Source organism: Labeo rohita, chromosome 14 (assembly GCF_022985175.1).
Source record: "Labeo rohita strain BAU-BD-2019 chromosome 14, IGBB_LRoh.1.0, whole genome shotgun sequence".
NCBI lineage: Eukaryota > Metazoa > Chordata > Actinopteri > Cypriniformes > Cyprinidae > Labeo > Labeo rohita.
In genome coordinates this window covers 33,361,331-33,379,885 of record NC_066882.1, presented here as the reverse complement: position 1 = coordinate 33,379,885, position 18,555 = coordinate 33,361,331, and the positions used below count along the sequence as shown (strand labels likewise).

Below are 18,555 nucleotides of genomic sequence, written 5' to 3'. Positions count from 1 at the left end.
CGTACGTGTATGTTTACATGTATTATTTTTTTAAGGAAACTGCAGAAAAGGAAATAAACCGACGGTAAACAAACGTGCGCGCTCGAGGCGACGCGCCACAAAACCACAGAAGAAGTGTGAAACCGTCAGTTGGGCAGCCGTGGCGTCATGCGCGTGTGACGTCAACAGCGGAAGGGGATTGAGAGCTGATGTTTACGCTGGTCACAATAAACTCCTAAACAGATCGTACAACAGGTATGTGTGAAATACAGAGACTAACGTGGTCCTTCCTAAAGATGTAGAGCGTTCGGAGAGCGGTGATCAGGCAGGCTAGCGTGTGAAATGGTGTCGGTCATGAGTGTACGGAGGTTGGAGGCTAATCGCTGCTATTACGATACCCGAGTTACTGAAAAAACGCATTAACAAAAGGAATGTTGATACTCGTTACATTCCGACCGAATTAACGACACGCATGATCGATTCTTCAACAGAGAATACAGTGATTGGGTTTGGGCCCGACAGATGATTAGAGCTGCTGTGTCGCTCAGTCGCAGTTTTGGCCTGCTGGAGCTCCGAGTCTGTTTACATGCAGTCCACAGACACGACATCATCACAGATGCCCTCTATGATCACTAATATTATTATTATTAGTGTTATTATTATGTAGAATAAATATATGTATACACTGGGGTGTGACGAGACACTTATCCCACGAGAACGAGACGACATTTTTAAACTTTTCTTAAGAATTCCTCAAAGATGAAATATATAGGGAAAATAGTCCTTTATTCAACTGAAAAAGACAAAATGCAAAAAAAAAATGTAGGTGCATTTTGAACTTATGAAATTAAACTTCCATTTTAATGAATTATATGCAGTAAAAAACAACATTTATACAAGAGCTTCGCGATTCTGGATACATTGAGAATATCAGTTGTTTTTAATAAATTGGAGGACATGATTCTCTCAGATTCTGGAGACAAAAGATTAGAAAACTAAACTAAATAACTTAATTTACCAGTGGTTCTGACAAACTGTTCATTGCTTAAGTCTTTTAAAAACGTATATTCATTTAAACAAACAAAACATTCAGTGAAGGAGTCAGTGTCTCACTACATTAAGACTTTTGAAATCTCCTGAATGAATGATTCAATGACGTACTGTTTTAAACGGGCAGTTGTCGCCACCTGCTGGCGGAAGAGGATCAGTGTTACTATACATACAAGTGTTAAGATACTTTCGTTTTGATCGCTACTGTAGACAGTAAGTGTTTATACCCAAACATGAACTGTTATCCCAGTACTTCTGTTATATAAATGTCTGTAACACAGAAATAATAATTATAATGTGGTTGAAAAGACTGTTTGTGTTGCTCTTTTGCGTACACATTTACCCCAACCCTCTGATTCGTTAACACGGGCAGCGACAGAACCTGCTTCTCACGCTCCACTGACACTCGCCATGTGAAACAGTCCTAATAGACACAGCTAAATCTTTTTCATTTCATCTTTTTATTTTAAGGATTAATCATGCAGTTCTAATATAAACGCTGCAAAATATTTTGTGAGGATATCGTCGCATCCCTAGTATACACATATGTGTACATATACACATACATATATACATGTTTGATTGTTTGTTTGTGTGTGTATGTGTGCTTTGGTTTATATATCCTGGTGGGGACTCAGACCTGAATACACACAGACTCATGGGGACTCCTGTCACTAAATTGAGGTCCCCATGGGTACAAAAGCTTGTAAATCATACAGGATGAGTTTTTGAGGAAGTAAAAATGCAGAATGTTTTTTCTGTGACGGGTAGGTTTAGGTGTAGGGTTGGTGTAGGGCGATAGCAAATATGGTTTGTACAGTATAAAAACTATTATGCCTATGGAGAGTCCCTACAAGGATGGCTGAACAGACGTGTGTGTGTGTGTGTGTGTGTGTGTGTGTGTGTGTGTGTGAGCTGCTGTTTAAAACAGAATAGAATAAGCTCATTCCAGCTCAGTGGCTTGTTATCTTTGACTGTATTGTTGATATTTATCAATGACACTAATCATCATTGGACTGCTTGTCAGTCACTTTATTGTCCTGCCTGTCGTTCCCAGACGCAAACCCTGCTGTCCTGCGTGTGTTTGCTGCCTCCCTTTAGTTTACATGAATGTGGACTGCAGCTGTAAATTTAGGACACAGCATCCACACCATTAAAAAAATAAAATAAAATAAAAACGTTGATGTAATGATAAAGGGTCATGCTATTTGAGGTATTATAGTTGTATTAAAGGCTCTCCTAAATATTTAGACATTTAGATGTGTTTAATTATCAGCTCAGATGATACACAGTGTACCATGGAAAAATCAATACAAATAATCTCTCAATCAAAACTATTATTTGAACTGTTTAGTCAGTCATTCACTGGTGTATTGTGTGTGTTTGTTCATTCCCTGGATGTGAAATATGTCATAGAGTGATTTATGGCTAGGCGACAGGACAGTGCCATCAAATGAATGACAAGTAGCCCGAAAATATCCTACAACATCTGAAGAACACAAGTCATTGAGCTGGAAGCTGTTCTAGCACATAGCGGCCCAGTGGGACACGTTTTTAGTTTTCCAGTTATTAAAAAGTTGAAAGCTGAAAGACTTTTTTTGCATTGGCATTGATTCAACAGCTCTTAATTGTATTCAGTAATTTTGTCCACATTTTAAGCATCACAGAAATCATAGGGCTTGAATCACATTTAGTTGAACTTTTATTTTTAGAGATTTGTAACGTCCATGCCAGGGGGCTCCAAACTGGGTCCCGGAGGGCCCGTGTCCAGCTGAGTTTTGCCCCAAACCCCATTAAACACACCTGAATCAGCTAATCAAGCTTTAACCAGGCATGCTAGAAAACATGGCAGGTGTGTTGAGGCAAGATGGAGCTAAACTCTGCTGGACACTTGCCCTCCAGGACCGTGTTTGGTGACCCCTGGTCCACGCTGGAGTGTTTGGGTCTGGTCTTGTTAGGTCTCACCTCATCCTCGAGGGCTGGTGTACCTGCAGACTTTAGCTCCAACACTAATAAAACACACCTGATCAAGCTAATCAAGGTCTTCAGGATACAGGTTGGTGTTTTTATTTTCAGGGTTGGAGCTAAACTCTGCAGGGACACCGGCCCCCCAGGATCAACGTTCCCCACCCCTGTCTTAGAAAGCAGGGCCTGTATTCACAAAACATTTTATCTTACCACTAAGAGTTCTCCTAAATAGCAGTAAAAGTTTTTAGCTAAGAGTTTGCTCCTAAAACCTTTTCACAGCTGCTGAGACAACTTTTACTAAGGAATAGAAAGACGTCTTGCGCTAAGAGTAAGAGTAAGGGCGGGGTTGACCTCGTTGCTATGGATGATGTCAACATGCTTACTAACTATGCACACTGTGATTGGCTGATAGGGGAGGGGTCTCTGTCAGAGATTTATTCATAGAAATACTGTAGAGTGCAATTTAATGTTGCCACATTCAAATAAAGATTTTAAAATGCAGGCTAAGTGTCACTAATTAAATAAGTATATGTTCAGCTAATTGTCAGCCTCTTACATGTGTGCTTCTTCTAAACAGTCAGCAGATATACATATAAACAGCCTTTTAATTAACAGAGTAGAATAATCATGGCTGAGAGTAAGACAAGCAAACATAACGAAAACCAAAATGGGCGCAGCGACATCAGGGGGGTGTTCCAGAAAGCAGGTTATGTGACGTACCCGGGTATGTTTAAGGGTAAGTAAGCGGATAACCTCAACTTTCGGTTCCAAAAACGGAGGTAACTTTAAGGGTATGTAAGTAGCCAAAGCAACTTGTTCTCTGAAGAAAACCTGCTCCAGAGTAGGTTATATTTCAGGGTTAGCTTGCTTTAGAGCTATCAGCGCATGTGTGCATGACTCCAGTGGGCATGACAGATTATATATTATTACAATAACGTTATATATATATATATATATATATATATAATATGTATATGCATATGCACTAATAAAGGTAAAATATAAGGTAATATATTGTTCTAATATGGTTATTCTGTTTATTTTATTGGTATATATATATAATAGTTATATATATATATATATATATATATATATATAAATTATAAAACATTATCACGATAATATTTATTTTATTATTATTATATTATGTTATTTGTCATCTCACATCATAGATCTGCATTTTCTATAATGTATTTTTATATACATAAAAATACATATCTAATATAACTTTTAATTAGCATGAAACAAACAATATAATTCTTATTCTCAAGGATTACAGATTAAACGAAAAAAAATGAAAAAAAGATTGTGCAACCACCAATTAGGTGGTGATGTGCACCAAGTATGCAAATGACCTTTTGAACAGAAGAAGAAAGAAGCAGTACGGCACACTTTATCTTATCTTCTCTGTTGAGAATGTCTTGCGTGTTAATCAGGAACATGCTCCGTGTTGAATGAACTTACTCTGGGACGCGTTTTTGGAACCAGCAAAACATAGAGTAAAAGTTTGGGTTAATCAACCTAGAGTTCAGGGTTTAGCAGATGGGTTAGTTAACCGTGCTTTCTGGAGTACACCCCTGTTACTTCTTGTCCAGCTTCTTAATGAAAACAACTTACATTACTCTGCTTTCTTATGATGTGTGGGTGTGTATTTTTCCTACAGGTTATCTTTAGGTTAAAATGCTGGCAACAGCCATTTTAGCCCGGCTGGCAAAAAAATAGATAAAACATTACAGAATTTGTAATGATTTTTACTGGTTTTAATGGTACCTGTAATGGTGCCTGTTGGTCTCTCATGGTAACTGGTCGTCTTCTATTGGCAGTTTGTTAAAAACACTTAATGCTAATGGAGCTTGTTCTAAAACACACTACAGCAAACCATTTTTAAATGATTTTAATGGTTAAAAGTTGATGATTTGTAATGGTATTTGTAGTTTCTATTGTTTTCTTCAGTGGAGAGGATACGCCTAGTTTGTGATTTGGTCTTAGTGAATTAGGAGTCCTCTTCACTACTCCTAACGTTCCACAGATTTAGGAGCTAGTTTTAGTGCTAAATTGCATTGTGAAATAATCTTGTAGGAGTCCTAAATTTAGCCTGAAGGATGTGATTACCTGGATCAAGTGTGTTTAATTAGGGTTGAAATCTAAACTCTGCAGTTTGACACCTCTGCCTCATTGCACGTGGTTGATTTGTGTCTTTGTGTCTTGAGTTTTCCTCTGTTGACACGTAGACATCCTGTTTAAAATGGAATTCCTACTAGGAAAGCACAGACTGATCGGTCAGCGGTCTTTATCGTCCAACCTTCGTCTAATCTTAATTTAGCGGTCAAATATCCTAAGTCAAAAATCTGATCTAATGCTTGCGTTTTTCAAAATTACAGGTTGATTTCAGGATTGGAGAGAATGAAACTCCATTTACGAACCACTTTAGATACCTAGTGCTCAGATTACATGTGCCGTAACAACACCTTTGTACCGCAGTTAAATAAATGTGTCCAAAAACAGGTTTGTATGCATTTGACAGTTCAGTAACAGACAGATGAAAGGCTTCTCAGCGATGCGATGTTTATCTGTTGTCAGGTGGTCGTTCTGATGCGATATGTGTTGTGATGTAGCTTTCAGATGTCTGAGGACGTCTATGAGAAGTTCCTCGCTCCAGAAGAGCCGTTTCCACTGCTGTCACAGAGAGGAAACTACAGTGAAGATGCTACGCTGGACGTCAGCGACTTCGGGTGTCAGTTGTCATCGTGTCACCGAACAGACCCGTTACACCGCTTTCACAGCAGCAGGTCAGTGACTGCTGGTTAGTCGAGGATGTGTTGTATTGAATTGCAGCAGTAAAGGGGAAGATCGGTGTTTCCCAACCCTGTTCCTGGAGACACACCCACACTACACACTTTAGATCTGTCTCCTGTATCTGACCAGTCCATTTCTGGTTTTAAAGTCTGTATTAATGAACTGTTGAGTGTGTGATTAGGAAGGCTTTAAAATTGTATGGGGTGTTTGTCAATCTGAAGGCTGCTCGTTTTGCACCCTTCATCCAGCATCAAGTGCAGCCTTGGCATCCACTGATCATCCACAATCCTTTGCACACATTACAATACACGAAAAAGAACTGAAGCAAGATTAGAGGAGTCCACTTCCAGAACAAGACTGTACAGATAATGTAGTCACCCCCTTGTCATCCAAGATGTTCATGTCTTTCTTTCTTCAGTCGTAAAGAAATTATGTTTTTTGAGGAAGACATTTCTCCATTTTTCTCCATATAATGGACTGATGTGGTGCCCCGAGTTTTAACTTCCAAAATACAGTTTAAATGCGGCTTCAAACGATCACAAATGCGATTGTAAACGATCCCAGCTGAGGAAGAAGGGTCTTATCTAGCGAAACGATAACGTTATTATTGAACTCTCCAGTATGAGGAGATTTGTCTTTGTTCAGCCATTGCTGTTACATGGCCTGAAAATCCTGGCATTGCTCCTAATGGTCTTAACTAATGGAGCTGCATAATCGGCTGAGTTAGTTCACAGACACCGCAAATTGTAGCAAATCTTTAGAGAGGTGACCGGCCGTTAAACTGATATTACACACCTGTGTGCTGTTCACAGCAAACCTCAGGTCACGTTACACTTTTGAAAAATGCATTTGTATGAACCAACACGTCTAAAATATACTAAAAAGTCACAGATTGATCCGCTGGAAGAAAATTGCACAAGCCAAGTTGCCAGAAACCTGACAAAAAAAAACCCTTGTGAACTTTAACATCTCTTGCCCTGTCAGGTACTTTTTACAGATTAGTTTGAGACATGTTTTCTGAACAAACACATTTTTTTTTTTTGTGAGTATTTCTGTATTGCATATGTGACCCTGGACCAAAAAACCAGTCTTAAGTCGCTGGGGTATATTTGTAGCAATAGCCAAAATGATTGATTTTTCTTTTTTGGCAAAAATCATTAGGATATTAAGTAAAGATCATGTTCCATTAAGATATTTTGTAAAATTCTTACTGTAAATATATGAAAACCTAACTTTTGATTAGTAACATACATTAAGAACTTCATTTGAACAACTTCAAAGGTGATTTTCTCAATATTTTGATTTGTTTGCACCCTCAGATTCCAGGTTTTCAAATAGTTGTATCTCTGCCAAATATTGTCCTATCATAACAAATCAATGGACAGCTTATTTATTCAGCTTTCAAATGATGTATGAATCTCAATTTTGAAAAACTGACCCTTATGACTGGTTTTGTGATCCAGGGTCACATATAGACTTGTCATGCCTGCAAGTGAACAGGTGGAGAGCAGCAGAAAGGCTGTGCAACAAATCAAAAAGCACAAAATGAGAAATGTTTGAGCTCGTTTATATAGTGACCACCTTCAAGCCTTAAAAACGATCCGCACTGAATGCGACTGCTGTAAAGCACATAAAGGATGCATGCGGTGAGGTGAATGTCATGGACGTCACTGAGTCAGCGGTGCTGTCCTGTTTGCAGGTGGAACCTGACGTCGTGCGGCACCAGCGTGGCCAGTTCGGAGTGCAGCGAGGAGCTCTTCTCCTCCGTGTCTGTGGGCGATCAGGATGACTGCTACTCCCTCCTGGACGATCAGGAGCTCACCTCCTTCGACCTCTTCCCTGAGGGCAGCGTGTGCAGTGACGTGTCCTCCTCCATCAGCACTTACTGGGACTGGTCAGACAGTGAGTTTGAGTGGCAGGTGAGTCGTCTTTTTGATAAATATGGCCGTATCTTCTGACACCAGCTGCGGATCGCTGCGTTTGCTGAACAAAGCTCTGTGTGATTGTAGTTGCCCGGCAGCGATATAGCCAGTGGCAGCGACGTGCTGTCGGACATCATTCCCAGCGTGCCCAGCTCACCCTGCCTCGTGTCCAAAAGAAAAAACAAACCCCACCGAAATCTGGACGAGCTGCCCTGGAGCGCCATGACTAACGACGAACAGGTCTGGACGTCTGTCCTTTTCACTCGTGGCAGTTTATGCAATGAAACTTTAACTATGGTGATACTGAAATGTGTCATGAAAAACGTGTCATTAGACATAATTCATCAGTCTCGCCGCGTTTTCTTATTCTGTTATTCTGTTTCTTTGAACTGAAGTTTAAGGCCACTTTGTTGATTTTTGTTTTTCAGGTGGAATATATTGAATACTTGAGTCGAAAAGTGAGCACAGAGATGGGGCTTCGGGAGCAGCTTGACATCATAAAAATAATCGACCCGAGCGCACAGATTCTGCCGACAGACAGCGAGTTCATCATTGAGCTAAACTGCCTCACCGATGAGAAGCTCAAACAGGTAATGAATTGCACTCACAAATCACACACCTTTCTGAATAAGTCACCTTGTTAAGGGCACTCACCGCCTCCTGCGAACAAACAGCACTCGTCCGTCCACAGTGTTGTCGGCAGTCTGTTTGCGATACGCTGCACAACTCTTAAAGTCTAGATGTGATACTTTGTAAGTAGTTTACAGAGAAAAACTGGGCATCGTACTCTAAACGACCCACAAACTCATGAAGAAACAACATATCAAACATGTGGAATCAGTGTCTGTGCCCATCATGCCATTTTCTTTGAAATCTGTCAACTCAGACTGTCCAGAATCTGCTGACTAGTGTCGACTCGCCAAAAGTCGTGTAGTGATGATCTCCTACAGCCAGATTAGATCCATGAGACCAGATGGTCTCAGGTTACTTTGAGCCGTGGTCAAACTCCATATTCCCGTTGTTCCTTTAGGTGAGGAGCTACATCCGCGAGCACAGTCCGCGGCAGCGTGGCGGCGTGACGCGGGACGGCTGGAAGAGGAGCATGGCGAGCAGCGGCAGCACCAGCGGCGTGAGCGCTCACAGCAGCAGTAACGCCAGCATGGTGAGCAGCGCCAGCAGCAGCAGCGCCTCCACCGGCTCCAATTCCTCCACCAGCATCAGCCGCGCACACAGCGACGGGAACCTGGCCACCGCCGCCGAGAGGATACGAGACTCCAAGGTACTCTAGCGCTTCTGCGAGACATCAAGACAAATGCACTAATAAAGTACTCTCAATCTCAGTCTTTAAGTCTTAAAACTAGTGCTGCGAAACGATTAATCACAATTAATCGTGATTAAACGCATCCGAAATAAGTTTTTGTATACATGTGTGTACCGTGTATATTTATTATGTATATGTTGAATACACATACATACAGTATATATTTTGAAAATATTTATATGTATTTAAATGTATACATTTATATTCATATGACTTAGATTATATATAAATATATTTAATATATAAACATAACATATTTTTCTTAAATATATACATGCATATGTGTGTATTTATACATACATAATAAATATACACAGTACGCAAACATACATTATGTATACAAAGACTTTTGGATGCGATTAATCGTGGTTAATCGTTGCCCAGCGCTACTTAAAACAAATTGATCAAATGTAAGGCCATAAAAAGTTGTAAATGGTACAAGACCATCTTAATTACGATTTCAAGAGGTCTTTTTATAAAATAACGCCACCAGCTGGCAGAAAATGAATTTGCATTTTCACTAAGCCCGTCCGCTGTTTCTCAGGACTAATGTAAAAATCAAGCCATGTTTGTTACGCAGCAAACACACAGATTTGTAAATGTGAACTGGTGGATTGACAACAAGATAATGCATTATAGATATCTAAACAATTAAGACAATTATCTGAAATTGCCATACTCCCTAAAAAAGTAACTAATTGTGTTACTTAGTTACTTTATATGGAAAGTAATGCGTTATGTTACTGCTGAGTTACATTTGCGTTCTGAGTTACAATGGCATTAAATACACAAGGGAATCTGTGTTATTTAACATATTGTTGCATGTTTGCATCATATTCTGAGTTTTTATTCATTTTGATGAGTACTGAATCTGTTTTTTTTTTCTTTTCTGAGTGAGATGAATTAATGCATGTTCAGTTTTAGTTTAGAACTACAGTAACATCATGTTTACACAGCGCACACGACGCCTCTGTACTTCCGATTTCTCTCTACATGGGGACAGGAGACTAGTCGGTCAATAAATGGGAAAACAAAGTAACTGGTGTTACTTTTTTGAAAAAGTAACTCAGATGTTTTCTTGTAAATTAAAAAGTAATGTTACTTTACTAGTTACTTGAAAAAAGTAATGTGATTACGTAACTCACGTTACTTAACGTAATGTGTTTCCCCCCCAACACTGTTTATATGTTATTTAATAATATAATAATTGATGATCATTTTTTAAATCAATATCATGATATATTGACTCATCCATTTTCTTAAAAATGGTTTAAAGGCTGAAATGTGAATTTTATAATTTTATCAAACGTTTTTTGATAATTTTTTTTTTTTTTTTTGTCTCTGAACTGTGAATTGTGCTTTTTAGTGTCGTTTTACAGTTTAATGTTGCCATAGACATTGCTCTACCCCACTCATATGGTATTCATATTATTTGTGCAGATCTTAAAAAATCTTAAAAGTTGAGCTTAAAAATCCTGCAGATAACCCTGGTGCAAACAAGTTAATTCATAGTTTGTAAACCATAGTAAATGCATTAATGGACTCTACACAACTAGTGAGTTTTTCATTCATTGTCACTATGATTAACCAGTAGGGATGCGTGGTATACCGGTACTGGAAAAATACCGGTTTTTATTATATTTCAAATGGTATGATTTCATAATTTTGCTCAAATCATAGGCTGCTGTTGTGAAGTGCACCTGTAGGTGGCAGTGCTTCCCAAATTGTTGCACAACCGGTAAATGTGACAACAGAACACGTATTCAATGTGCGCGTATTTAAAGCTTTTTCTTTGGCTGTCCGTGTCTGAAATCTGAAAACAATCTGAGAGAGAAATAATAACGTGATGGTGAATATTACTTTGACTGTTATTATAACACTACAATAAATCAACACTTGCCTGTAGGTTTTTTTTTTTTTGTTACAGTTTGATACAAATAGTATTAAGATTATGAATGTGTTTTTATGTAAAATAGTTTTCAGTTCACTTTTTAAGGCTGGTTATTTGTCACCTATGGTATCGATTTAGCGTTGATACCGAGGTATTACATTGTGATATCATACCGAGGCCAGAGTTATGGTATAGAGGTATATGGTATAGAGAGGTCTGCTTGTGAACACTTGTTTAGACTCGCGCTGAAACGGCTCGAGTCTGTTCTCTCGGTCCGTCTGATGCAGGTGAATGGGCGACATCTTGAGAAGGTTGAGAAATGATTTTTAAGATGAATAATAATTTAAGATGGACTGATGGAAGTATGATGTTTTGCAGAAACGCTCCAAGCAGAGGAAGATGCAGCAGAAGGCTTTACGTAAGCGTCAGCTGAAGGAGCAGAGACAGGCCCGGAAGGAGAGGTTGAGCGGCCTGTTCCTGAACGAGGAGGTGCTGTCGCTCAAAGTCACGGAGGAGGAGGACCACTGTGACGACGTCGACGTGTTGATGTGACGAGAGTGAATTATTCAGTGTTCCTTCTAAGCCATTAATCGGTCTGTTCTAGACGTCGCTCACCAACCGGATCGTTAGTTGAAATGCTAACAAAGTCTCTCCGCAGTTACGCTAACTGATCCACACATCTCCAGCCGCCCTTTATCGTTGTCAGATACAGCAGATGTGCTTGTATCACTGGCTTGTGGAATCTCAGAGTAGTGGACTTGAAATGATAGTCAGCGGTGACCCCTGTCACGTTACAGTAATCCCATGAGCAAAGTATTAAAATATCTGTAAATTAACGTACACCTCATCAAAGATGAAAAACACTAATCGGTTGAGTCTGATGCGACAGCATGAATGCGAGCGCCTACACGCGGAGCGGGCTGTAGGAAGACGGTCGGCAGCCTCACAGAAAGGCTGTTTGTACATCATTCATACATACGGGGAACAAAATGTTCGTGGTCAGTCCCCGTGCCAGTGACGTTTGACAATTCTTAGTACATCAGCAAAAAATGAATGTGTTATTAAACACTCTTTATTAGGAGAAATCAAATGAAGTGATTACGTACATAACCCTAATCGCATATGATACCAAGTTTAAAACGTGCTCTACTAACGATACTGTAGAAAGAGACCAGACGTCGCATTCGAGTAATTATTTCTCATCTGTAGCAAAATTGTCAATGGTCTTAATTTAGTCGACGGCACATAAACGATTGAGAATTTTTTGCTTTTTTTTTTGGAAATGTTTTGTCATAGGCTTGAATGTGAATCTTTAGAGTCTGATAAATATAAAGAGCATCAATGAAAATGAAATACATTCTGCCCTTACCCAGAAGACAGACTTTCTGTGACGATGCAGTTCAGTTCTGCGTTATTAAAAAGCATTGAAAGGACAAAGAAGCTGAACACTGACATCTTCACTGATCTTTTGTTCATAATATGTACATAAATGATTGTGTAATCATTGTTTGTTGTAGTACATACATGTTGAACTCAGGCATAGAGGGAACACTGACAGCTGAAGTCATCGCCTCCGTTGTATCGCTACTTTACATTCATTTGAAATCTCATTACATTATGTTTTGGAACTTTTTGACATTGAAATTTCATATGAAAGTCTAATAGTACACAATACCTTTAAACATGTTCACTCACCTAACTTTACAGAAAATATTACATGTGCTCTCCTGGCCAAATTGGAGAGAGTAATATTTCACAACTTTTATTGTGATTATATTCATATAATCTGTGCGAGGGGAGTGCGTTTTAGTGTAAAAATTGCACACGTTCACTTGTCTAACATCTTTTGTTTAGATCAGAATTTGTTTGCTTTTTTTTTTTTTTTTAACCTTGCATACATGTTATTTAAGCTTTCTTTATAAATGTGAGCTTTGTTTTATTGCAGATGTGCAATTTGAACAATGATTTTCATTTTTAGTTGCAGCGTGTCTAAATAACATGTTTTTATTTGTTACACCATTTGTAAAACAACTACATAGATATTTTGAGTCAGACATAAATGTAAATGTATAAGGTGAAGCTAATATGACTTTAACTGCTTTGCTGAAATGTCTGAACATTTTTAATTTTAACAGAATAAAATCAAAGTACGATGTGATCGATGGAGATGTGAAATATATTGAACATCAAACTGCTTTTGTGTCAATCAATTATATACTGCCTTGACATTAAATCATTTTTGCTCTTAAATTTATAATTATTTTTAGTTTCTTTTGGTAGCTTATGTAAAGCTAATCCTTTGTTTTGATAAGTACAGTAAGTGTAATCTTAAAACATTCACCTGAGTAATTGTGCATGTTTTATAAACATTTATTTATACACTTATTCAGTGAGCATTTCAACTCACCTCAACTGTAGATCTTTTGTTTGTTTTTTTGTGCACAGTTTATTAGTACAGCTCCCTGTAAATAAACAAATTGTCTTTGATGAAAGTTTATAGATTTTTTGTTTGTTTGTTTTTTTTTCTCTCTCTCTCTCTCTTTTAAAAAGACTTTTTGGCTGAGATCACCTAAGCTGTGCACAAAAGAGAGACATGAGTAATCAACAACTACTAAATGAATACCGTGAATGAAAAAGAAATAAAGTGCATAAAATGCAAGTGATTATGTTGGGTGTTGCTATGTCAGAGCTACTGTACGTTATCTTGAAAGATAAACTTGCTACTCTGAAACAAATAAGGTGAAGAACCTTATTATGCATCAAACAAATATGTGTAAAATGTATCAACTGCAGTCAGCTATTTAATACCTAATGCAAATAAAAAAATAAATAAAATACTGATAATAACAATGCCAAGGTCTGGAAGAGGTTTGGAAGTGATATTTATGTTCTCTGCGGTTGAGCGATCAGTCCGGTGGTGGCGGCGACGACTTCCACTGGTTGCGCTGGTGGCCGTACAGCGGGTGAAGGAGCAGGGTTAGTACCAAAGGGTCCTAAGATCTGCAACACACAGATGTGGCCCTGGAGTAGGTGCTGAAGGTCCTTAGCTTGAAACACACAAGCAAAAGTACCTTGAAGTGAAGGTCTGCTCCCTGGAGCTTAACCTTGTTGCAAATGTCTGTGTGTGTTCTGCCTCATGGCTCTTGTCTTGTTTGGTTTCTTGTGCCATGTGCTCTCATGTCTATTGTCTTGATCCCACCCATCTTGTTTCCTAATAATTGGTTCATTTGCCCCACTTGTGTTTCCCTCCTTCCCTGCCTCGTTTGCTCCCTATCTATTCTCTGTGTGTTTGCAGTCCTGCTCCAGTTCATCATTGTTTGTATCCTGCCCTGTCTTGTCCTGCCCAGCTGTGTTGCCGGCCAGCCAGCTAGCCTTCCCCTCGCCAACCCTAGCACCAACCCTAATCAAACACTCCTGATCAAACTAATCAGGGTCTTCAGGATACAGGATGTTTTTTTGTTTTGTTTTGTTTTTTCAGGGTTGGAGCTAAACTCTGCAGGGACTCATTAGTTCAGTTCATGGATCTCTCGCCTAATGAGCTGATGATCTCAATCAGGTGTGTTAAATAAGGGAGACATGCAAAATGTGCAGAGCAGGGGCCCCAGGACCAGGATTGAGAACCACTGCGTTAGACACAGTTTCCGTCGTATTAAAAACATTTAATAACATGACACTCATTATCTGGTACTTGCCTAAAAAGACTTTATAATGTGCTTTGTTAACAGATTACAGTAACAGGTTATTTGGCTATAGACCAATATGGAGTCGATGTCACAGTTAGGTCACTTGCAGATGCGCGCACATACTGGTTACAGAAAACCGTCATTTTCTGCCACCAGACTTTTTTTTTACCACAGAAAACGTCATCTTTGTTTCAGACCTGTAAGACTAACCCACTATCTAACATCAGTTTCGATGAATAACAGAGCTTATCGCTGGGTGACAAGCTCTTGTAATATGCAGAGAACATTTTGAAAATGACATACATATATATATATATATATATATTAAATCGAACTATTTTGTACCATATCTGTGTAATTCTCTAGCCGTAAAGGCTATCTCTCCCAGGTTTTCTGCAACAATGATGCGCGCACATCCCTAATGTTTACGAACATATAATAGGTCTATAGCCTGAGTTCAGTAAACCTCCGCCAGATAGGGAAAAAAAAGGAAAAAAAAAAAAAACAATATCCAGTGAATAAATGGCTAACTCAGACCAAACCAACCAATACACATTACTGTAGATACTGCTGATTTCAGTTACTCAGCTTAAAAGATAAATAACTAAAATTGTTACACAATGTTTACTATCTTACGGCAAGCCGTTCAGGAAATAATACATGTGTATTGTGTGAATATGGATTGGTTCACTGGTTGAATGAATGGTTTAATGACAAACGCATTTGTTTATAATACATTTGTATAATCAGACATAAATTAGTTTAGATACATCAGTCTGATCACATGCACATGGGTTTGCTCCTGTATATGTTGGTTTGTTCAAGTAAACATTGGGCTCCTCAAATATGCAATGGTTTCCCCAAATATATATTGGTCTGTATATATTGGTTTCTTCAAGAATATATTGGCTTGTATATATATTGGTTTAGATACATCGGTTTCCTCAACTACGTATTGATTAGTATAACTGGTTTGTTCAAGTATATGTTGGTTTAGATGCATCGGTTTGCTGGAATATGTATTGGTCCCCACGGTCAAGTGAGTCGCATCTGCGAACACGCGGTCAAGCCAGCCGCCACCTGAATTTTACTGCACATCTGTTAGCGGAATTACGGTACAGATACCTGGAGTGGCCAAAAAGCTCACAAAGATGTCTATTTCGGTGGTTACTATTGAAATATGCCCAAAAACAAGACAAAAAAAAAAAAAAAAAAAAAAAAAAAACTATTACAAAAATATTAATATTGCACAATATAAAAGACATAGTTATATTACAATCAAATATATTTTACGGTGGAGTTTTTATCTAGCACTCTCTATTCTGATTCCATTTTATCTATTTGTTTTATTTTTGCTTTAATAAGAAAAGAGCCTCCAACAACATCTTCAGCATTCTCTATTCTTTGGCTATTCCATGAACTTGGTTTATTTTAATTTATTATAAATAATGACCCTTTTATGCATTGTAACACATTACATTTCCTGCTTTTTCTACAGGCATTATTAAAGTTCCTTCATAGGTGAAATGAAGTTTGCAATAAAATCTTATTCAGGGTGACTCTGTCTTTATCAGGTTTTATTGAGTTTTCTTTTACGGTTTGTGCAGTTCTGTATAAGATTAAAAGTAATTGGCAGAGAGATGTTAAAAAATTTACAGTAAACAAGAATTTTTTTTTTACTGTAAGCATTTGTGGTTGTGAATACAGGATTTTACAGTACGAAAGAAAAGAAATACACCACCAGTCAAAAGTTTCTGAACAGTAAGGTTTTTGTTGTTTTTTTGTTTTTTTTTGCTCACCAAGCCTGCATTTATTTGATCCAAAGTACAGCAAAAACAGTTCAAATTATATATATATATATATAGTTTTTTATTTATTTATTTATTTATTTTTTATTTATTTTTTTTTTTTTTTTTAATCTTACTGTTCAAAAGCTTTTGACTGGTAGTGTATATTAACCATGTGTAGTTGGACAGAAATCCAACATAATTTTGAAAAAGGTGATTATTCCAAGGCCTATTCTAAAGCCATGATTGGTTGGTGTTAAGTAAAGCAATGAGCGTTTGCCCAAGTGAGGATTTAGTGTGAGGTACTGATGAATTACTGTGGCATTTTGATTGGTTGTGTTTGAAAAAAGAAATCAAGATACTTCCTGTTAGATTTTTGTGCGTTACATAGAGAATTGGGTATATGTCGAACATCACCTGGCCAAACCTGGAAAACAGGTCTCATCGCTTCCACTTAATAGCAGTATTAAATAATGGCGATATCAATAAACTTTTAAGGTAATCAGTTAAATTAGCTAGCTGTTTATATTGTTGACGTTTTATTCAACCTTTATATATAAATGTTAGTGAAAAGTATAAAAATAAAAAACTTTTATATATCAATCCACATATGTGATGGACATTGGTTATGATTATCTTTAGTGTCTATTTTGAAGGCGTCTTGAGTAAAACAGCTTCATATTTAACAAGGCATATGAAAAACGCGTGAACCGGAAGAAACAAGAACTGGTTAACAGAATACGAAAGTTTGTTGCTGTAATGAGGACTCGTGAGAAGCGTGTAAGATCCAATTGCGAGCTTTTATTAACAGATCATAGTCAAGACAGGCAGGGTCGATAACCAAACAAACAGTAATATCCAGGGCAAGGCAAGAGTGTAAATCCAATATACAGGCAGAGTCCAAAACCAGAGAGAGCAGTCCGAAAAGTAACAAATAAACAAGGAAATGAAACCAGACAGAACTATGGCAAAACTGTGGCAAAAACAAAGACAAAACTATGATCATGAAACAAAACCGTGAATAGACAAAAACAGGGCAAAGGAAACAGGGAAAAACGCTTGGTAGAGTCTGCATGAGCAAAACAATACTTCGCGAAGTCAGGTTGCAAATGGCCTCCTTTTATGTCCACCAAACAGGAAGTTACCAATGAAGCAGCAGAGGGAGCAACAACAGTCAGTCAGTGGGTGAGGGCTCCCTTGCGCGTAACCCCTGCAGTGTGTTGTGTTTTGCAAAAAGTGTTGTAAAAGTTGTAAAATTTTGATTCATTATTTGACAGGGACAGTAGACAGTAAAAAAACTGCCCCAGAGTTAGCTACATAAATAAATTTCATCTGCTGTCCCTGGGCAGGAAGCAAATCAAAACAAATTATCCAAGTACAATAAAACAGCTCTTACAGAAAAAGCTAAGTGACCAAAATCAGTAACTCTAAAATATACCTCTTGATGAGGCTCTAGTATGCTGTATATGTTCAGTACAGGAGAAAACAAATTATTTCAAGGGTGAAGCTGGAAGATTATTAACAATTTTGTACATTAAACAACAATTAGTGTATGGTTTTGCAGATTTGGTGTGTGGTTCTGGTGTTTGAGTGTCAGGTTTCAGAAAATGCGTGGCAAGATCTTGTGTGTAAGCAGTTGAAAAAAAAACTGTAAAAACTTGATTAAAAACTTTAATAATTATTCAAGAAAAAGCAAATATACATTTTATGAAGGTCGCAATGGCGAAAATGTAAAAATAATTTCTTACTCCAAACACTGAGTTTTGATTTTAAAGTGAACAAATGGTGTAAAACTGTTTTCACACATGATCACTTTGTGTAGGTCATCAGTAAATGAGTGTGGCATTTAAATGGCAATGTTTCCCAATTAAACAAATGAACTGTTAGTTTTGAATGATGTGTGTAATGTAGATAACTGTTTTGCAATAGCAAACTTTTTTTTAAAGCAATTTTTTTTTTCATTTTATTTTATTTTTCCCCCTTCGTTTTGGTTTGTATTTGTTATATTTCTGTTGTGATTATTGATTCTAAAGGAGTGGATTCTGGAATCCACTTCCGCTTCAATATATATCTTTCAAGTGGTTTAGTAAGCTGTTAATTAATATTATATAGAATATAATTACATGTCCTTTTACTGGAATGTGCTCTCTCCTTGTTT

General features: G+C 37.8%; 1 protein-coding gene across 1 annotated transcript; it reads left to right on the top strand.

Annotated features, from left to right (window-relative positions):
- The first annotated feature begins 100 nt into the window (after window positions 1-100).
- On the top strand, window positions 101-13,184 carry fam199x (family with sequence similarity 199, X-linked). The gene is made up of 7 exons (XM_051127065.1): window positions 101-234; window positions 5,613-5,786; window positions 7,493-7,712; window positions 7,803-7,955; window positions 8,144-8,305; window positions 8,746-8,994; window positions 11,306-13,184. The coding sequence occupies exons 2-7, from the start codon at window positions 5,620-5,622 to the stop codon at window positions 11,477-11,479; spliced, it is 1,125 nt and encodes a 374-aa protein (XP_050983022.1). The 5' UTR covers window positions 101-234; window positions 5,613-5,619; the 3' UTR covers window positions 11,480-13,184.
- The last annotated feature ends 5,371 nt before the right edge of the window (window positions 13,185-18,555 follow it).